This window comes from Drosophila sechellia, chromosome 2L (genome assembly GCF_004382195.2).
Source record: "Drosophila sechellia strain sech25 chromosome 2L, ASM438219v1, whole genome shotgun sequence".
In the NCBI taxonomy this organism is placed as follows: Eukaryota; Metazoa; Arthropoda; class Insecta; order Diptera; family Drosophilidae; genus Drosophila; species Drosophila sechellia.
Window position 1 is genome coordinate 16,473,526 of NC_045949.1, and position 15,246 is coordinate 16,488,771.

General features: G+C 41.1%; 3 protein-coding genes and 1 long non-coding RNA gene across 5 annotated transcripts; 2 read left to right on the top strand and 2 right to left on the bottom strand.

The window, feature by feature from the left end:
* Positions 1-100: 100 nt before the first annotated feature.
* On the top strand, positions 101-5,070 carry LOC6614436 (aspartate--tRNA ligase, mitochondrial). The gene is made up of 8 exons (XM_032727823.1): positions 101-256; positions 503-653; positions 730-901; positions 1,093-1,593; positions 1,658-1,836; positions 1,898-1,987; positions 2,044-3,501; positions 3,562-5,070. Exons 3-8 carry the CDS (start codon positions 733-735, stop codon positions 4,414-4,416), a joined length of 3,252 nt encoding a protein of 1,083 aa, XP_032583714.1. The 5' UTR covers positions 101-256; positions 503-653; positions 730-732; the 3' UTR covers positions 4,417-5,070.
* A 9-nt stretch (positions 5,071-5,079) lies between these two features.
* On the bottom strand, positions 5,080-7,031 carry LOC6614437 (phospholipase A1 member A). Its single transcript, XM_032727828.1, has 4 exons — positions 6,819-7,031; positions 6,391-6,762; positions 5,897-6,328; positions 5,080-5,837 (listed from the first exon to the last, which is right to left on the bottom strand). The coding sequence occupies exons 1-4, from the start codon at positions 6,853-6,855 to the stop codon at positions 5,224-5,226; spliced, it is 1,455 nt and encodes a 484-aa protein (XP_032583719.1). The 5' UTR covers positions 6,856-7,031; the 3' UTR covers positions 5,080-5,223.
* A 978-nt stretch (positions 7,032-8,009) lies between these two features.
* On the bottom strand, positions 8,010-10,154 carry LOC6614438. The gene has a single exon (XM_002038835.2). The coding sequence runs from the start codon at positions 10,122-10,124 to the stop codon at positions 8,163-8,165; it is 1,962 nt and encodes a 653-aa protein (XP_002038871.1). The 5' UTR covers positions 10,125-10,154; the 3' UTR covers positions 8,010-8,162.
* Positions 10,155-11,849: 1,695 nt separating this feature from the next.
* On the top strand, positions 11,850-13,834 carry LOC6614439. 2 transcript variants are annotated; one of them, XR_004363641.1, is made up of 4 exons: positions 11,850-11,954; positions 12,478-12,620; positions 13,340-13,476; positions 13,538-13,834. It is a non-coding gene; the product is annotated as an uncharacterized LOC6614439 (long non-coding RNA). The 2 variants fall into 2 exon arrangements; XR_004363640.1 differs by lacking the exon at positions 13,340-13,476 and having other exon boundaries at positions 11,852-11,954.
* The last annotated feature ends 1,412 nt before the right edge of the window (positions 13,835-15,246 follow it).

Genomic DNA, 15,246 nt, shown 5'->3' on the forward strand with positions numbered 1-15,246 from the left:
ATTATATGAAACGAACATAATGTATTATATAAGAGTTTGTTCGATAGTTCTTCCCTAGAATACGCGTTCTATCGATTGTTTATATGGTATGGTCACACTTCATCGCTGCCCAAGCCAAAACAGAGACAATTTTTTTTTCCTATATTTCAGAAACATTTGTCGATCATATGTAAGCCTAATATAAGTAATATTTTCGTGTCAGTTGGCTCTTAAAACTCGGCGTAACTGTGGCCCCACACGCGATCCGATTATTGCGGTAAGATCCAATGATTCGCCAATTTCTGCGTCGGCTTTTTCGCGACGCCCGGCTCTACACGCATACATATTCGCTGTTTGGCCAGTGTGTATATATATGTCGTTGTCTGATTAGTGTGCGCCAGTGTGTGTGTGCAGCTCGTGCTGGGTCTGAAATTTTTTTCTACATCGCCCCTTGCATGAGGCATTAGTTAATTCTTAAAGGGAAACCCATCTAAAGGGCGACAAAAATGTTATTAATTTCCAGAACCCTTTGGAGAAGTCATCAGCGCCTTCAGCTGCAACAGCAACTCGTGCACAGTGCATCCAGTGGAGGTTTCTTGGCGGATAGGCACATTCGGCATCGAAGCACCCCGGGCTCGTTGCTCTCGGCGGAAGAACCGGCTGATTGCGGTCACGTAAGTGCTCGTGAATCACGAACTAGCCATTCGCGTTGTCCATGTCCAATCCTTAATCCATATTTTCGGCTTGCAGATCATGAGTGGCAGATATCGCGGAGGCGGTGGTGGCGGCGGACGATTTGGAGGCCGTGGTGGCGGAGGCTATGCAGATGGTGGCGGCTACAATGACTTCGACAACTACCGTGGTGGCGGACCAGGCTTCAATGACAACTTTGGACCAGGTCCCGGACCAAATCCATTTAACAGTAAGTAGATAGCACTTAGAATTAGCCTATTTAGTTTAATTTGTCCAACTGGTTATAAATTTCTTTTATAAAGAATAGACAGTTTACAAAAACAGTTTTATTGGTTTGTTTTTTTTTTTTTAATGTATATCATTTTTTAAATGTATATCTCTGCAGTAAATAAACTATTATTTCCACTATTACATTTCCAGTGGGTGGTCCTAACATTTCTGGGAATGAGTTGATGCAGCTGATGAGTGCCATGGCCAGCAACTTCAATATGAATTCACAGCCCCCGCAGCCAATGCGCCAGAGTTGCGGAGAGTTGCGCAATCACCATTGCGGATTATTTGTTGAGCTGTCCGGTAGGCTAATTAAGAAGCGGGTGAATCGGTTTGCGGAGCTGCGCGATCGCAATGGCGGTGCATGCCAGCTTGTGGTTCTGGAAGACAAGCATCCGCGAGTGGCACGGCGCATGAACAACATGCCAGAGAACACAACACTAACTATTGTGGGCCTGGTCATGCGGCGACCACACAATTCGTGCAATCAAACAATGCCAACGGGCGAGATCGAAGTGGAGGTACAGGACATACTTAACATTCATTTCCCGGCCAGCGGTACCAAAAGAGCTGGTGAGAAGCGCACATACAGCACAATGGTGCAGCAGCAGAGTAATCTTGGTATCACCAGCACCGAGTACAAGATAGCCAGTAAGTGGGAATGTGTTTAAGTACTTGCATATGGGTAACATAATATTTTTATTGTCTTTTATAGAGAACGAGAATATATTGAAGTATTTTGAAAACCGTGATCTCACCTGCAACGATCTAAGGCGCGACGATGTGGGCAAGACAGTGACTTTGGTTGGTTGGATTCCCTCTACCAAAAACAACAAATTTTTGCAGCTCAAAGATGGTTATGGTCAAACGCAACTTATGATTGAGGATCAGTCGGTAATGAACAAAATGCTATGATAGTTTGATCAAATAGATTATTTTCAATGTTTATTTTTAGCTTAGCGACACATTTCTTTCAACACCTGAGCAGACAGTTATCCAAATAGTGGGCAAAGTTCTGGGAAGACCAAAAGCCAATGTTAATTTGGTAAGAACTTATAAATTCCATCGATTTGTAAAATGAATCAATGCGATTCCCTTTAGAAATATGATACTGGTGAGGTGGAAGTCAGTGTAACCAGCGTAAAGGTCCTCAATCCGGACGATCCCTACGATGGTCCCATTAAGGCAAAAGAGAAGCAACAAAAGTTTTCCATCGATGATCTTGAGGCTGAGGAGGCTGCCGCCGAAGCATCCGTCAATCTTACCAGCAATAATGGAGAAGCCAAGGAAGATAGCGCGGAAGCAGTTACCACTGCTAATCCCTCTGTAATTTCCGAACAACGAGCCAAGGTTGCCGATACCAACAAGTTTGCCGACCGCACTCATAACTGCGGGGAACTAACCTCCAATGATATCAACGAAAAAGTAGTCATATGCGGCTGGTTGGAGTTCCAGCGCATGAACAAATTCTTCATACTTCGGGATGCTTATGGACAAACTCAGGTACTGTTGTCACCGAAAACATATGGTATGGAAGAATACGCAGAAACAGGCGTGCCCATTGAGTCAATTGTTCGAGTTGAGGGTACAGTGATTCCCCGTCCAGCGGCTACAATAAACCCCAAAATGCAAACTGGGCATGTTGAGGTAGAAGCGGACAAAGTGGTTGTTCTCAATCCGGCAAAGAAAAATCTTCCGTTTGAGATCCGAAAGTTCAATCGTGCTGGCGAACGCTTGCGGCTTACTCATCGGTATCTGGATCTACGATTTAATGATATGCAGCATAATCTTCGCCTCCGATCGGCTGTTATAATGAAAATGCGAGAGTATCTTATCAACTATCTGGGTTTCGTCGAAGTGGAGACACCAACGCTCTTCAGACGAACGCCAGGCGGAGCTCAGGAGTTTGTAGTACCCACTCGCAAAGCGGGCCACTTTTATTCGCTCGTACAAAGTCCGCAGCAATTCAAGCAGATGCTGATGTCCGGTGGAATAGACAGATACTTTCAGGTGGCCCGTTGCTACAGGGATGAAGCGACGCGTCCAGACCGTCAGCCGGAGTTTACCCAGTTGGATATTGAGCTATCATTTACCAGCAGGGATGATATCATGCAACTGATTGAGGAGACGCTTCGTTATTCGTGGCCCAAAGACTTTCCGCGTCTGCAAACACCGTTCCGTCGTATTACTTATGAGGAGGCAATGGAAAAGTACGGAAATGACAAGCCGGACACTCGGTTTGGTTTTCTGTTAAACAACGTGTCGGAAATCATCGAAAAGAGCGATGAATTCAAGGAAAAATACGATGATCTTGGCGCTTATGCCATTGTAGTGCGAGCCAGTGAAGCCTTTTGGAATGGAGCTGCTCGAAAGCATTACGAAAGCCTAGGCAAGGAGTTCAAGGGTACGTTGTTCGTGCGCAAATTTGGCCCAACAAAGGATGTGCAGGAGAAACTGGGAAAGCTACTAGGCGAAGATGTGGCTACAGAGGTCGCCGATAAGTTTGATCTTGAGGAGAACGATCTTCTTTTCTTAGGCATTGGATCAAAAGTGGAAACTGTAAGAAATTTTGTAGTTAATAAAGTAAAATGTATATTTGTTTACCTTATTCACCTACAGCGCGCATTGTTGGGTCGCATCCGACTGGACTATCAGGACTTTCTGGTGGAAAATGCCAAAATAAAGAAGCCCAATGACTTCCGCTTCCTTTGGGTGATCGATTTCCCGTTGTTCGAGCGAAATCGTGAGACTAATCAGTTGGAGAGCGTTCACCACCCGTTTACCCTGCCACATAGTGATGATCTAGAAAATTTTGCCACTAGCTGCGAAAATCTGGAGAGCATACGCTCCCAGGCTTACGATTTGGTGCTGAACGGCCAGGAAGTCGGCGGCGGTTCAATTCGCATCCACGATCGAGACATGCAGCACTTTATATTGGAACAGATTCTGAAAATCCCACATGATCATTTGTCGCACTTACTGAGCGCTTTGGAGTCTGGATGCCCGCCTCATGGAGGCATTGCTTTGGGCTTGGATCGCTTCATTGCCATTTTATGCCGTGCGCGATCAATACGCGATGTGATTGCATTCCCCAAGTCACTTAATGGGCGTGATCCGCTTTCAAACGCACCAGTTCCCATTTCCGATGAGGAGATGAGGCTGTACCACCTTTCTGTGGTAGAGGAGGAAGAGGTCAGCACAAATAATACGTCACACGAACAGGAAGACGACGATCCCGATCAAGAACGTGCTCCTCCATCCCCGATGTCGGCGACTAGCGAACCCGAGCAGCCGCAAATTGAGGTAGACATTAAGCAGGAGCCCGAATGTATAAATGAGGATTTTGATCCCGAATCCCCCCCAACCAAATCGACAGTAAAAGCTGATCTCGATGAACCCACACCAGCTGACCCCCAGGCATCGGTGGCTGCTACGGCGACCAGAGCCAGAAGGACTGTTAAAAAGAAGGTATAGAGCGGGGGCTATTAACATTACGGATAACGAATTAGCATTTTACGTGTAAGCTATGTGGTCAGAACGGAGGATGGTAGCTGGCGGGTGAATTAATCGGATATTCAGATAACACGACATTCGGGTCTGGTTATTTAACAACCAAATCCCATTTAATACACACAGTTGTATACCAAGAAGGTTAATATATATACCCACCATGGATCTTCTCAACGGACTTCAATACAAGAATAGGACCTATCCTCACATCTTGAGCCGGAAGTCCACATTCTAAAAATCCATTTGAAATGATGGCAACAAATTTATTACAATTTACAAAATATACAAAACTGCTATTGTATTCGCAATTGTTTAATTATACAATGCTTGAATTACAGTTTTCATTTGTATCGGATTTTTTGCTGATATTAATTGTTGTAATAGAACAGATTAAAATGAAATTGAACTCAAACGAAAATCCTTACTTAAATTCAGAAAAAAATATGCTTTCTATAATTCAGCACGGGGTGCACAGACCTTTGTTCCGTTTTCTGATTTTATGTTCGTTTATGTTCAGTATAGTAAGCCTTTTTATGTTACACAAAATCTATTTACCTATTTATTTAGCTGGATAACAAATAAAACTCATAAAAAAGTTGGCATAATGCTAAACATATAGCTTTCCAGATTTTGTAAATTTATTTACAAAATTTTAATTTATTTCGTTTGAATTTTATTTGTAACTATTAATATAAACTTAAGTGACTCTTATACATTAGTAAGGAATGGGGGCAAGGAAGGATTTTAAGTAGCTTAAAACATCGAATAGGGCTAATCCACTGTGGGCACTGCAAATATGTTATCCTCCATGAATCCATATGTAAGATTCCTTCTGTAATCCCACCAGCTTTGAGTTGGACGCGCCTCTGTACTTATCATCTGTCTGTCATCTTGCTCAATAAACTCTACTGGGTCCTGTTCTTCGACAGAATCACCATCGCTATCGTTCTCTTTCTGTTCAGGACTGAAGCTCGTCCAATGCTCGTAGGGATCATGCTCAGTGGGCCACATCTGAAGGTTGTTAAAGTTGGCTGCCAATTTACCAAACTGATCGATGTGATGCAGTAGGGGATCCACACCTTGATTTGGAGGTGCCTTTAGTATCTGGGTCGGAGCTCGCCACTGTGGCTGCTTTGCTCCCAAAGTGGGTAGATCCGTCCACTTGCCCAGGGCAAATGGCGAACTGTCATTGGTGTCTATCATAAACATTCCTCTCGTAGAGGGCCGTATATTCTCGCCAGCTTCAAGCAAAAAATTCGTTGGGGGACACATTCCCAGGAGGTAGGATATGTAGCCACTGCAGGCCCATCCCCAAAAACCCTTGGGTGAGCGGATGGATTCTAGAAAATAAGCTGGAGCACGTTGGTGACTGCACGCAAAGGAATCTGAGAAGTAGAAATATAAATAAGAACCCACATTTACAAAATAGCAGGAAACGACATACTAATTTTCTGTCCATTGCATCCTGGCTGCATGATTCCACCGTTCATGTAAAAATCCGCATGACCACATCTCTCCATTTTTCCCTGAACCAATGCATTCGTGTGTATCACATCCACATAGCTGGCATCGCTGGGGTCCAGTTTATCCGCCATGCCCGAGGTGATAAATAGAGGCATCGCTGGATCCAGTCCCGTAATCCTTGGCAGCATGAAAGAACTCAAATTCCTGGCTATATAGTTGGGCACTTGAGCTCCCAATGAGAAGCCTATCACGTGGATATCCGTATTGCCCGTCTCCACCAGGCGCTCTACCAACTGGGCAGTGCAGGTTCCAGCGTGTTTGGTGTTATGAACGGCACTTATGTAGCAGGGTCCTGGCGACAGGATACTCCAGTCCACATATATGATATTATAATCAGCTTTGGCCAGGTATTCTATTCATATATCATAATTCATATCACATAAAATTGGTTAGTATCGAAACTACTGGACTCACCCTCTCTCATCTGTTGCAGGGGATGTAGAAACATATCCGAGTTATAGCCGTGGATGATAATCTTAGTGGGATATCGTGGGTTGAAGTAGGAGTCAGTCAGATTGGACTTCTCCAGAGACTCGTCGATGTGTAGGCACTGTCTGTCCATCGGATTATGGCGCGTATAGATGTAGTACTTGACATCCGGATCCGGACAACTTCGACCTATAGCCCATTTGCACGGACCGACAGTGATATCCCTATTCGAGGGCGGTGTTGTGCTGGTGGGTGTGGGATTAGTAGATCCCTCAGTGCTGCTCTCATCCTCATGTTGAATGGGAATAGGTTTCAGATGCAGAAATCTCTTTCCGATAGTCTCCCGATTGAAGCTGGCTGAAGATAATCTTTTGACTAAATAAATACACTTGTAAATCATTAAAATTACCCACCTAGAAGCAGCAAACCAATGACGAGTCGCCAGTGCATTTCGTAATCTAGAAACTCAAACCACCTGCAGTTCTGATTAATTTGAAACACTAACTGAAATCGAATTTCTTGGCCGGATTCGTGAAGCGTTCGGTCTGAAAACGTTGGAGAAACTAAGAGCCGGCTGCTCCAGTCAATACGATTTTGGCCAAATTGTAATGAGATATGCAAATGAGTGAGTACTTTTGATGGTTGGATTGAGTGTGGCTATAAAGTGAGAGTTGCGGGCGGAAAAGTGAAACCGAATTGAGAATTTAAGTTGCAGAAAATAAGGTGTAATATGTAAGCTATTTCAAGAAGTTTCAATAGAATGTAATATAAATTGATTCGCTTCTTTCAGGGCCTTGTGGGTTTTCATATTTCTTTCATTCATATCTTTCATAAATTCAGAAGTTTTCGCTATTTGTTTATAATTTTTGAGAAAAACTCATAAATGCATTAACACAACACTTACTCACTCAACGATATGCACTCATAGACAATATGTACACTTGCCTACGTGATTGCGGTTTCAATTAGCAACGTTTACTGAATGAAAACTTTTTTGATATTATCACCAGGGGATCTTGGCTCACGTACAAAGGCGAATGCTCGCAGGTCTTTTGAATTTATAGGAATCAGGTCTTACCAAGAATCTTGAATTATTATTGACTCGGTCTAGTTCTGCAGACCCACATAGATAACTTGGAAGACTTCCTGACCCGGGTCAATGAAAACAAACTAGAATGAGGTATGCCTGTAATTTTATTTAAGTGGGGAAAGAAACAATATAAATATAAGTACATCAACTGGAGCTTTCTTTATGGCTGTTATGTGACTCGAGATCGAGCAAATATTTGGTTTTCTGTTCTGGAATTGTTTTTGATGCCTTTGCGGTTTATTACCGGTACGTGTGTCTAGAACGCCCACAGATTTTCCTCACGAAAAATCCACTCGGAACCGACTCTTAATATATACTATTGTATCATCAATGTGTGAATGCCAATTTTCTGCTATATGGAATGGAATGTCAAACAAAAAGCGTATAAATGGCCAGATGGAAAGACATTTCCCGCCTGTGTCTTTAAACGACCGACATGTGGGCAATATTGTCAAATTCATTAAAATATGAATAGCTAATCTTCATATGTAAAAACTATAAAACTTGTGGGCGGTTGAGTTTGTTTAAACCATTTTTTAATTGGCAACTTTTATAATGAATGTTGATGACATGTATATTTCCAATGACTAGGTGAATATAACAATACATTTTATTTTTTATCTCTTCATTAAAATGATTTCAAATTTAAATTTTAAAGTTGAAAACATCAAGTAAGTGGCCTTTCACACATGTTGATCATGCATCTGGATAGGGGATTCATGGCCCTATCGGCTCCGCACTTGAAGGCCTCCTGGAACTCGGGAAGATTCATGTAGCCCCTATTCAATTGGGCAGCAAATATCTCCGTTTGGCGGTTGCATAACTGCTGGGCCACCGCATAGAAGAGCACCCTGCGTGGATCCAATCCGAAGTATTCCATCACAAAGGTCTCGGCAAAGGCGAACCTTTCACCCTGAAGCCAAAAGTGATAGTCCGTGAGGGAATACTGAAAAGAGCGATAAAACTGGAAGATCTCGGCGATCTCGTGCGAACCAAGTGGTCTGTAAATTGGAGCCAATATAGCATCGTAGTGCTTGAATGATTGCCTTTCTAGGCAATCCAAGGCGGTATAGTGGCCATCGGTATCCAAGAGAAGTCGTGAATCCCTCCAAAGGTCCAAGCCTTGTGTGGCATAATAGTGATATGTAGGGCGGTGCATGAAAAGCAGCACAAAGTGGAGGAACTGCCTCAAGAAATAGGCTGGCTGATTTACATCCTCCTCGTCCACATAGGGCGATACAAAACTATGGCGCAGTTGAGCCCGTCTAAGGATCAGAAGATTTCCATAAAAGGAATTATTTTCGAATTTCAATCCTTCGTAGTTTTCATTTAGTTCAGTTATATTCAGATAGTTTTCCGCATGATTTTGGAGAATGCGTGCCACCTGAAGCTCCTTCTTCTCCACAGAAGCTGGCCACAGGTGCCCATACCAATCTCTTCTGGACAACTTGGATCTCCTTAGTTTCTGGAAACGGGTGGTATGAAGTTGATAGGATGCCAGAGCAACTTCCCTGCTCAGATGGGGTCTCAAAACATGCCATTGCCAGTATTCAGCGTGCAGTAGTCTCTCGAACTCCTCAGATACCCTATAGCAGTCCGGATATCGCAGCTGCTCCCTGGCCTGCCACATCACATAGTTGTACACTATGCGAGGTTCCGTATGTCGGAGAACTTCCCAGGCTTGCGAGATCTTCTTGACATCCAGAGGAAACTTACGTGCTCCCACCAGCCGTTCCTCGGAGAAGTTAAGTGCGGCAAAAAACTGCTGAAAATAATCCATGGTGTTTTCATCCAAGAGGAGCTGTTCTTCACTTGGTCTGGTGGTGGTGTTTCTGGCCTTCCTGCTCAAACTTCTTACGGGTGGAAGTTCTCCTCTCGTTCCTCGACACAGAACCCTCATCTCACGTGATATAATGTGGGATACATGATGATGCCGAACTCCCAAGACATCAGATAGGCTAGATTGGAAGTCCGCGATACTGGGACAGGGCAGCTCCTCCATGGGACTCACATAAATCGTATCCAAGGCAAAGTAGATATGTAGTAAAGTGGGTAGGCCATGGGCTGCCAGTTGAGCTGACAGAACTATCCAATTCAGCTGCCCATTAAGGCGCCTTCGCTCCCATTGATGTTTAGAGAAAGGCCAGGCAGAGAGCACCTCTTTATGCCTGGCCAGGAATGGAATCTCCTCGAGCATACGTTCCCAGTGAGAAGTCAATCGAGTAGGGGTGAAGAAAACCTTTCGTTCTCCCCTCTTTCGGCATTCCGCATATAGTTGCGATATCAATCGTCCTGGTACAGTTTCAAAATTTCCAACCACAGCTGTGAAGAAGTTCATTCTGTCCTGTTTGTTATACAGATAAGGTGGAAGAAAATCATCGGCATTTTCCTCCATCGCTTGATCGAAGTTTCCACAAGCATGTGCATAGAAGTCATCGCACGGATCCATTGAGTCATTCTTAATTTTCACCAACTGTTGCAAGTTGCTTTTGTACAAATGGCTAAAAAACTGGCTCGATTCTACCTCGGAATCCGTTTCCACTTCCGTATCTGAATCCGGATCTTCTCCATTCTGGGACCTCACTATTTGTATTATAGCGAATAAAACAAACTGAAGCTTCCACCGCATTTAGTGTATATTTTATTGTGATCCGCTCGTTTGTTTTGTTCCACAAAAACTGCGCAAAATTGTGCTCGGAATTCCTCCCTAATGACTTGATAAGCCACGGAAGCTGTGGATTGAGCTATATATTCTAGATTCTATCAAAGTTTCAAGTTCTCTTTGCGCTCTTTATTGGAACTCGCCTTAACCTTAAAGATCTTTGTATTCCGTTTTGCCAAAGACACTGAAATAACAAGATGTGTAACGCCTTACCATTTTTTTTGCACACGATTTTTTCGCGTGGCCCTATAGGTGGCTCCAGGCTCTCTCGAATTTTGGTTCAAGAGCGAGAGAGCGGAGAGCGAACAGCTCTTTTCTACGCATACAGTGACATGCATAGTAAATTTGACAGAATATGCCCTTAGCCTTAGAAGTTCTTAGACTTTAAATCTATATAATATTTGATCAACTGGAACTATGTAAAATATTCTTGTTTTGCATTGCCTTAAAGTTATTATTATTTAAATATAGATTAGAAATAGTAATAGCCGGAATCTATGTACATAATATCACATATAATATATAATCGAGTTTTTTCTATCGCCCATTATTGAAGTTATGTCATAATAATTTAGCTTTATACATGAATGTAAGAACGGATTTAACAAGTTAAAGTACCATATATGAATTTTAAATAAAAAAGTGTAGTTTGCTTGGAAAAATATTTGAAAATTTTATCCCAAAAATAATCCATTAGTGCTTAACAAATATCGCACATACGCAATGTGGTCACAGCTGCAATAGCTCAACCAACAAACCTGATTCTATCGGGTCGATTTGTATTCTTTCTTTTGATTTCATGAATGTGGCTCCTTTACATGAAATTTCATTGATTTTTCATAATTATCTTGGTCATTATGTATATATATTCTTGTGTCAAGCGATTTTGTTTTTATGCCATTTGCGCATTGCATTTCCAAATTGACTTAATGACAAGTGTCAGCTTAGGGAAAGTGTATGTTTTTTTAGAAAAGTCAAGGACCCGAAATGTGTGACAGTTGTTTATGAACATTTTTGCTGGTATTTTTATGTCAACAGACGATATGATTGGTGGTTTGAAGGAGGTGTGGCGTTGTAGAAAACTCTTTGTGATTTCGCTAAGTATTAGGTATTAGGTAGAAAGGATTTACGTTTTTCAAGTTGATTGCTATTCATATATTTGAAAAAAAATATATATATAAACAACATAAACATCCCGTGCTATTTCTAAATCAAGCAAAATAACTTGTAGATCCCATGCCCAATTTAAACCTCATGTTTTAAGTTCCTTTGCACTTGCGGAAATTCCAAAACGCTGTCAATAATTTCGGGGCATATGTTTCGAAAAATGGAACAAGCCATATACTAGATTCCAAAATTATTTTTAATGAGCGTATTGTTATTGTTGGTCATTTGGCTTCAGATCCGGCCAACGGCTGCTGAAAAACTGTCAAATGGAGCGCAGCAAATTTATTTTATTTATTTTCGATGTTATTTCTATGCGACTTTCCAAAAAGTCTGCACTTTCTGCCCTGGTAGTGGCGTCTCATTTTGGCCAATGGGACAAAATATTTCGCTATGTATGTACATACATATATACATATGTATATCCAAATATCCAAAAGCACAAATACACGCCCACCAATCTATATCCACTTGTCAGATATGATCTAACTGCGTGTGTATGGATGCTTGCAGAACGCTAAGTATTTCATCTATATCCCAATTCGTGGACGGGCCAACGGTTTTAGTTGAGCCAAAGGCTTTCACCAGTTAATAGCACAAAATTGTGTCTTTCCACAGCGGACAAAAACCAAGGTAAATCCGGGACAGAAGTGAAGTGACCTGAGGACCCCAGACGAATGCTAAAAAATTGTGGGAGTTAACAAATCGAATTCAAGTGTGCCGTGTTCATAAATATTTCCGCACCCGAGGTCTTTTCAATTTTTTTCGGTTGGAACCGGTCCAATCTATAAAACTGGAATTATTACAATTTATATAGACACACGGTTCTTTGATTGCTCTATCAGAAAAGAAAGAAATATCATATAGATATAGGCAGACGACGACGAAAGCAAAGAAAAATTTAATATTTTCCATATGGCTTTGATATCTGTCGACTTTATATAAATTTTTTTTTGAATTTTATTTGATTAGATTATTTTAAAACAAAACAATATTTGTTTCGCGAAAATTTATTGCCGCCTTTTTTATGTTCGTATGAAGATAAACTTCTCACGCGCCAAATAAAAAATATTTCGTGTATAAGTAATCCGAAAATAGGGAAAATACTTAAATCTTTCCGTTCTAACCTAATAATAAATAAATATTTTATCTGCAGCAAATTAAATCAAGATGAGCGAAGCCCGCAACTTGTTCACCACCTTTGGCATCCTGGCCATTCTGCTTTTCTTCCTCTACCTCATCTATGCCGTATTGTAAAATGTTTCCGGCAAGTAGATGGTCCTTAGGGCAGGATCAAAGGTAAGTTAAAGTTGATCGAACCCTTTAAGCTTATAAATACACAAATATGGCAATAATCTAAATGTATTTTCGTAGTAAAAGTAATATTTTTTGTACAATGTACATAATTTCGATTACCCCATTTACCCATTGACTTTAATCGAGATAAATCCACATCAATCACGAACATTGAAATGCTAATTGAGGCCAAAATGTGCCATAAACTCAATGAGGACTACGTGATTATTCCAGATTCTTTAAATTTTTAAAAACGTTTTAAGGCAACAGTTTGGCTAGATGTACAAATTTTCAGCCTAAAGTAAATAAATATGTTAATCAAACACACGACTGGAGAGGAAAACATCTTCCCCAATGAAAAAGCCAAAAAAGAAATAAACAAAACATTTTTCAAATGACAAGGTCCAGTCGGAAAAAGTAATTTGTCTAGGTGCAGTCCAGCAAATGAATAATGTTCAAAGAACACAGACAGTTGGCTAGAATCGCATGGAATTCGAAAACATATATATTTCTAATATGCAGACCGATCTACACACATATGTAGATATACAGATCTAGAAAATATTTGTGCCGCGTCAAAAATATGACCAACAACTGGACTCACATACAACCAAATAGCCGGTGATATACACATACATATATAATTATAAATGAATTTTTTATATATCGTCTATATAATCGGATCAACACATGTATGTGGGTGGGTGGTGCGTGCGCCCCAGGCAATGGCCATAATTCCAAGCGCTGGCCAACTTTTTGTGGAGAAGTGGAATTCAGATCGGGAAATTCAGTTATTGCGCGCCTTTAGCTACGAACGGTTGGAAATCCTCCAAGCAATTAAGAAAACCCAATCCCACAAGTGTGTGATTTGCGCCTCTCGATCGATCAATCGCATACCTAATTCCGTATCATCCCTTTAGCCAGCAGCCAAATCGGAATCAATCAAAATGAATGAGGCCAAAAGTTTGTTCACCACCTTCCTCATCCTGGCCTTCCTGCTGTTCCTGCTCTACGCCTTCTACGAAGCCGCCTTCTAGGCCCACATCCCCTAGTCAACCATGATCATCACCAACCACCCATCAAGGATAGTTTACATGTTGAATTTCAATTCCAAGCCGCTGGCCATGCCATCATCTTGTGGTCCGGTGGAGCTTCTAGGACCCTACGCGTTTAAGATGTTTAGCATTTAATGGATTTCTACTAGTAACCTAAGCCAGGTGAGCACACCCCCGCCCCTCCCCCTGCCAATTAAGTCAATTATCAATCGCACACATAAAACAAATTATGGAAACACTCGCTACCCAAGAAAAAAAAACAAAACAAAAACCTTGAATACATTTTTTGGCAGCCATTTGGTTCGCTTGCGTTAATAAATAGATTTTCCGTTTCTATTTTTTAACGACAAGATTTCGACATGGCCCACTAAACACCTTCCTGTCGTCACAGCCCCCCGTCATTTGGGAGCATTCAAAATCATTTTCACATGGCATTTTCCAAATGTCGCAACTTTGTGATTCAAAATTATTTTCGCCCGAAAAATCACGAAAAATGTTCAAAGCAACAGTTTTTTATGGCCTGAATTTATGATTGGCTAAGGTGGAAATTATAATTAATTTTCATTAAATGTTTTAGAATATCACAAGCGCTGCCAATTCGAGTATAGATCGCTATTTTCGAAAAAGTCCGATGCTGCTTTTTCGCAATCCCTCCATGAGTTATTTTAAAGAACCTGAGATAAATTTCTAAAAAGCTTATGTTCTTCGAAACAAACAAATGCCAGCTATTGTTTATGCCAATGTGGCCACTAGAACCAACAACAAAAAATACGAAAATAATACGTTTTATCAATTGCAGTGACTTTTTGCAAAAATGATTCGTTTTTTGCAATCAATAAATCGAAGACGGCTATTAGTTAAATTTCTCAAATAAATTCTCGTTTAATGCACATTGCAGATGACGTCAATGCCACCAGTTGCCAAAATCGAAGGCTCGGCGATCAGGATGAGCACTTTGATGGGTAACCCCTGCCATGTGGTAAGTACCATTTATTCGGATCCCCCGGGATGCGCTCCAATGAAATATTTCCCCCCAATATATTTATGCGTTTGTTTTTTTTCCCCAGTGCTCTGCCAAATTTCATCCATCTTTGAGGCGCTGCAGGATCGATTTATTTTGAAAACTGTGCTGCCGGCCTTGGCGTCATCTGCTCTAATCATAAATATAGTTTTGTGATCTTTTTCATTATTTTTGTTCGGCAATGGAATCTACTTAGTTTGCAATTCATAGACCATGATGTACAGTATAAGCAAATTAAGAACAACATCAGCAATCAATGCGAACCATCGATATAATTGGTTATTTCATTGTTAAACAGTCATGTTTATTTCGCACTCGTACTTATTAAGACATGCATAATGTGTAACTGCATTTTACTCGACTTTTCTTAAATAACTTGTGAATAACAACCGCAAGGAACAGCAACAACAAACTGCAGGAATAAAAACACAAAAACAAACCTTATTTACTTTTTATTTTTTTGTTTGGAAAATGTGGGGAATTTGCATTTAATAATCAAAAATCAATTGAACCATATTTAAATTATGTATTTAATATATGTATGTACACATAT

Coding starts and splice junctions, on each gene's coding strand:
- LOC6614436 (XM_032727823.1), top strand. CDS start 733: ATGAGTGGCAGATATCGCGGAGGCGGTGGTGGCGGCGGACGATTTGGA. Junction 1,594..1,657: donor CACCGAGTACAAGATAGCCA/GTAAGTGGGAAT, acceptor TGTCTTTTATAG/AGAACGAGAATATATTGAAG. Junction 3,502..3,561: donor TTGGATCAAAAGTGGAAACT/GTAAGAAATTTT, acceptor ATTCACCTACAG/CGCGCATTGTTGGGTCGCAT.
- LOC6614437 (XM_032727828.1), bottom strand. CDS start 6,855: ATGCACTGGCGACTCGTCATTGGTTTGCTGCTTCTAG. Junction 6,763..6,818: donor CATTGGTTTGCTGCTTCTAG/GTGGGTAATTTT, acceptor GATTATCTTCAG/CCAGCTTCAATCGGGAGACT. Junction 6,329..6,390: donor CCTGCAACAGATGAGAGAGG/GTGAGTCCAGTA, acceptor ATATATGAATAG/AATACCTGGCCAAAGCTGAT.
- LOC6614438 (XM_002038835.2), bottom strand. CDS start 10,124: ATGCGGTGGAAGCTTCAGTTTGTTTTATTCGCTATAATACAAATAGTG.